The sequence below is a fragment of the Protobothrops mucrosquamatus genome, unplaced genomic scaffold, assembly GCF_001527695.2.
Source record: "Protobothrops mucrosquamatus isolate PMUCROS unplaced genomic scaffold, P.Mucros_1.0 scaffold5291, whole genome shotgun sequence".
Classification (NCBI taxonomy): Eukaryota; Metazoa; Chordata; class Lepidosauria; order Squamata; family Viperidae; genus Protobothrops; species Protobothrops mucrosquamatus.
In genome coordinates this window covers 27,429-31,902 of record NW_015391157.1, presented here as the reverse complement: position 1 = coordinate 31,902, position 4,474 = coordinate 27,429, and the positions used below count along the sequence as shown (strand labels likewise).

Below are 4,474 nucleotides of genomic sequence, written 5' to 3'. Positions count from 1 at the left end.
CCTGCCTGTCTGCCTGCCTGCCTACCTACCTACCTACCTACCTACCTATCTATCTATCTGTCTATCCATCCATCCATCCATCTATCCATCATCTATCTATCTATCTATCTATCTATCTATCTATCTATCTATCCATCATCTATCTCTGTGTCTGCCTGCCTGCCTGCCTGCCTGCCTGCCTGTCTGCCTACCTACCTACCTACCTACCTACCTACCTACCTATCTATCTATCTATCTATCTATCTATTATCTATCCATCCATCCATCCATCCATCGATCAATCGATCGATCTATCCATCATCTATCTCTGCCTGTGTCTGCCTGCCTGCCTGCCTGCCTACCTACCTACCTACCTACCTACCGATCGATCGATCGATCGATCTATCCATCCATCCATCGATCAATTGATTGATCGATCGATTGATCTACCTATCTACCTACCTACCTACCTATCTATCTATCTATCTATCTATCTATCTATCTATCTATCTATCTATCTATCTATCTATCTTCAAGGATTTCTAAGAGATATTTCAGACAGGTAATTAAGGAAAAGGAGTAACCCAAAGCCATTCCCTTTTTCCTCGTCAGCCATTCAGTCCTGTCCGACTCTCGGCCACTCTATTGACCAGCACTCTCCATGCCCCTCTCTCTTGCACTGCCTCCTTCAGATCCCTCATGGTCATCCTTTACACTGTCCAGCCAGCGGGCACCAGGGCAGCCCCTTCTCCTTTTCCCATTGATCATGCCTGGCATGATTGACTTTTTGGCATGAGTCAACTCTCACATCGTGACCAAAGTATGACAGCCTCTGTTTCCCTTTCTGCCCAATGGAATTGCAGCTCTCCCACTTTCGAAGCATCTGATGTTGTTCTCATGACGTGGCAGGGGAGCCTGTTTCTGCACTGGGGACACAACATTTAGGAGAACATTTGTAAGGAGACACCTTCTCCGTTTTGTGCTCAGTAGCTAGTCTGTCTCTTTATGTCACCCTGCTTGCCTCTCTGTTTTATACCTCTGCATCTTGCTTTAGATTGCTGATTTGGAAGCTAGGTTCACTGTTTTCCAGAAGTCGGGATGTATATAAGTTTCATGAATAGAATATAGAATATAGAATATAGAATATAGAATATAGAATATAGAATATAGAATATAGAATATAGAATATAGAATATAGAATATAGAATATAGAATATAGAATATAGAATAGAATAGAACAGAACAGAACAGAAGAGAATTTAGAATAGAATAGAATAGAATAGAATAGAATAGAATAGAAAATTAGAATAGAATAGAATAGAATAGAATAGAATAGAATAGAATAGAATAGAATAGAATAGAATAGAATAGAATAGAATAGAATAGAATAGAATAGAATAGAATAGAATAGAATATGGAATGGAAAATTAGAATAGAATAGAATAGAATAGAATAGAATAGAATAGAATAGAATAGAATAGAATAGAATAGAACTGGAAGGGACCTTGGAGGTCTTCTACTCCAGCCCCCTGCTCAAGCAGGAGAACCTATACCATCTCAGACAAGTAACTGTCTAGCCTCTTTTTAAAAATCTCCAGTGATGGAGCACCCACGATTTCTGGGGCAAACTACATGTCAGTTCATACTAAACTAGTAAATTCCAAACCAGAGAAGAGGGTCTTGAGATGTTTGTGAAAGTTGCTGCAGAAAGGGAATTTCATTAATCTCACAGCTATCTGGAATGCCTCTTAATACGCCCTTGTTACATAGGCCAAATGCATTTACTTGTATCATATATTTGCCAAAAATGCTAGTACTGTCAGGAGAGTAAACTGTAAGTTTAATTTAGGAATCCCCCTGGCGTGGGCCAAATTAAACCCCAGTTCCGTTTACATCACTGGAGATAAAACAAGATAAAAGCAAGGGGATTACAAAACACCTGAAAGTTTGCAATCTGTTCTTTCATCCAACTTCCCATGGATTCCTAGATAAGAGATATTTTTGGAGGAGTGTGTCAAAGTCCTGGGTGCGCTTGGCAGGATAACACGGTCCCTCAAGCTACAATTAGGTGTGAAAACCTAGACCTCAGGCTAGTAGATCATTTTGATTAGCAAAGATATCAAGTGTTATAAAAACACTGATATAACTTTAGTGTTCTCCATATCTCATCCACATCCTTCAGAAGGTCTCATTCAACCAGTTGCTTAGTTCTCTCCCACGGTCAGAGTGGGAGGGTCTTCTCCATTCCTCCATTTGCAAACTATGCATTGATCCACTAGCCTTGGGAATAAGGCTGCTAAAGTGGCCTGGAAGATGGACTTCCAGATGTGGAAGTGTTTTATCTTTTAGAACATGCATCTCTAAAAAATACCCACTAAGAGTCATGGAAATGTAGAGCTGGTTCCAATATTTGAGGGGCTCTTACAAGGATGAGGGGGGGTCAATTTATTTTCCAAAGCACCAAAAGGCAGGACAAGAAACAATGGATGGAAACTAACCAAGGAGAGAAGCAACCTAGAACTAAGGAGGAATTTCTTAATGGTTAGAGCAACCAACCAATCAACCAATGGAATAGCTTGCCTTCAGAAGGTGTGGGTGCTCCATCACTGAAGGCTTTCAAGAAGAGACTGGACTATCACTGTCTGGAATGGCATAGAGTCTCTTGCTTGGGCAGGGGGTTGGACTAGAAGATCTCTAAGGTCCCTTCCAACTCCATTATTCTATGTTCTACTTCTTCTAGACCAGGGGTCTTCCAACTCGGCCCTTTTATGACTCATGGACTTCAACTCCCAGACTTCCTCAGCCAGGCACGCTGACTGAGGAATTCTGGGAGTTGAAGTCCATGAGTCATAAAAAAGCCAAGTTTGAAGACCCCTGTTCTAGACCAATTGCTTCTTGCCTAAGGCAGGGACCCTCAAATCATCCCAAACAGCTATCCACGCTTGGTTTGAAAACCTCTGATGATGGAGACATCATGATGCTATAAAGACCACTACTTAATAGCTATCATGGTTATCCTGATTGGAACTCACTCTGCAAAGCTTTCACCTATTGCTTTTTATACCTGGACAGTCTGAGGATAAACCCAGACCTTCTTCCCTGTTGCAATCAAAGGACATGTACTGAAAGACTAGAATAGAATAGAATAGAATAGAATAGAATAGAATAGAATAGAATAGAATAGAATAGAATAGAATAGAATAGAATAGAACAGAACAGAACAGAATAGAATAGAATAGCAGAGTTGGAAGATACCTTGGAGGTCTTCTAGTCCAACCTATATCATTCTGGCCAAACGTCTCTTAAAAGCCTCCAGTGATGGAGCACCCACAACTTCTGAAGGCAAACTGTTCCACTGGTTAATTGTTCTAACTGTCAGGAAGTTTCTCCTTAGTTCCAGGTTGCTTCTCTCCTTGATGAGTCTCCATGATTTGCTTCTTGTCTTGCCTTCAGGTGCTTAGGAGAATAGGTTGACCCCACCCCCTTCTTTGTGGCAGGCCCTCAAACATTGGAAGACCGCTATCATGCTGCCCCTACTCCTTCTCTTCATTAGACTAGACATACCCAGTTCCCACAACCGTTCTTCATAGGTTTTAGCCTCTAGTCCCCTAATCATCTGTGTCTGTGTCTATTGTGTGTGTATACTCACAGCTTCTTGGAAGATATTTCCCATCACACTTTGCATTATTAATTTCATTGTACTGGCAAGCCATGTACATGAGAGATTAGTTGGTCCAAAATCCTTAGAACGATTGTATGTTGTCCATCAACTCTTCCTAGAGACAGAGAACTTTTGTGATGAGACTATTAACGTGTCCAGTTATTTGTATGGGAAAATAATTCTCTCCCTTTTTTTCTTTTCTTCACAGGAGGCGTTGACATCCTCCGCTAAGATTTTTTTGGAAAACTTACTCAACTGTTCTGTAATTGTGAACATATGGAAAGTATTTATTATCTGTAAATATTGTAAATGATTCAAAATAAAACCTTGGCCGCAGATGTTCTCCAAAGCTGCACATTTGAACATTGTGAATACTGGGGAGGGAAATTTTGTACTTGTTGTCACATTTACCATAATTTATTGTGTTGAATAATGTATTTATTTCCATGAACTTTTATCTTGGTGCTGCTGACTTTCTATCTATCTATCTGTCTATCTATATATATATATATATTGTAACATAATGCACTTTAGATATACATTATGTCTTATGTTGGTAAGACATAAATAAACTACTCCTGGTTTTGGATTGGATTGAATGAGTTGCCAAAGACAATGACAAAAAAATGATTTTTCCTCCGTGCATACGTAAAAAGGGCCGTATTTTTTTTTATACAGATTGTTAAAAAAAGAAAGAAAGACAAAAGCCTCCAATAAAATGTAATCTAATTAAAATACCATCATGACTCAGAAGGAAAAATGTGTCCTCTAGGATTTAATGACAAGGAACAATAATTTTCCCTTTACAACATCTGAAAATAGTCTTTAAAACTT

At 39.5% G+C, this 4,474-nt stretch overlaps 1 protein-coding gene across 1 annotated transcript in view; it reads left to right on the top strand.

The window, feature by feature from the left end:
- LOC107299689 (parathyroid hormone-related protein) overlaps positions 1-4,234 on the top strand; it is a gene marked incomplete at its 5' end in the record, with an annotated part of 6,261 nt that extends 2,027 nt beyond the window's left edge. Inside the window, one exon of the mRNA XM_015829036.1 lies at positions 3,849-4,234. Coding sequence (XP_015684522.1) covers positions 3,849-3,858 — 10 coding nt within the window. The remainder of the gene's footprint in view (positions 1-3,848) is intronic.
- Positions 4,235-4,474: the final 240 nt, after the last annotated feature.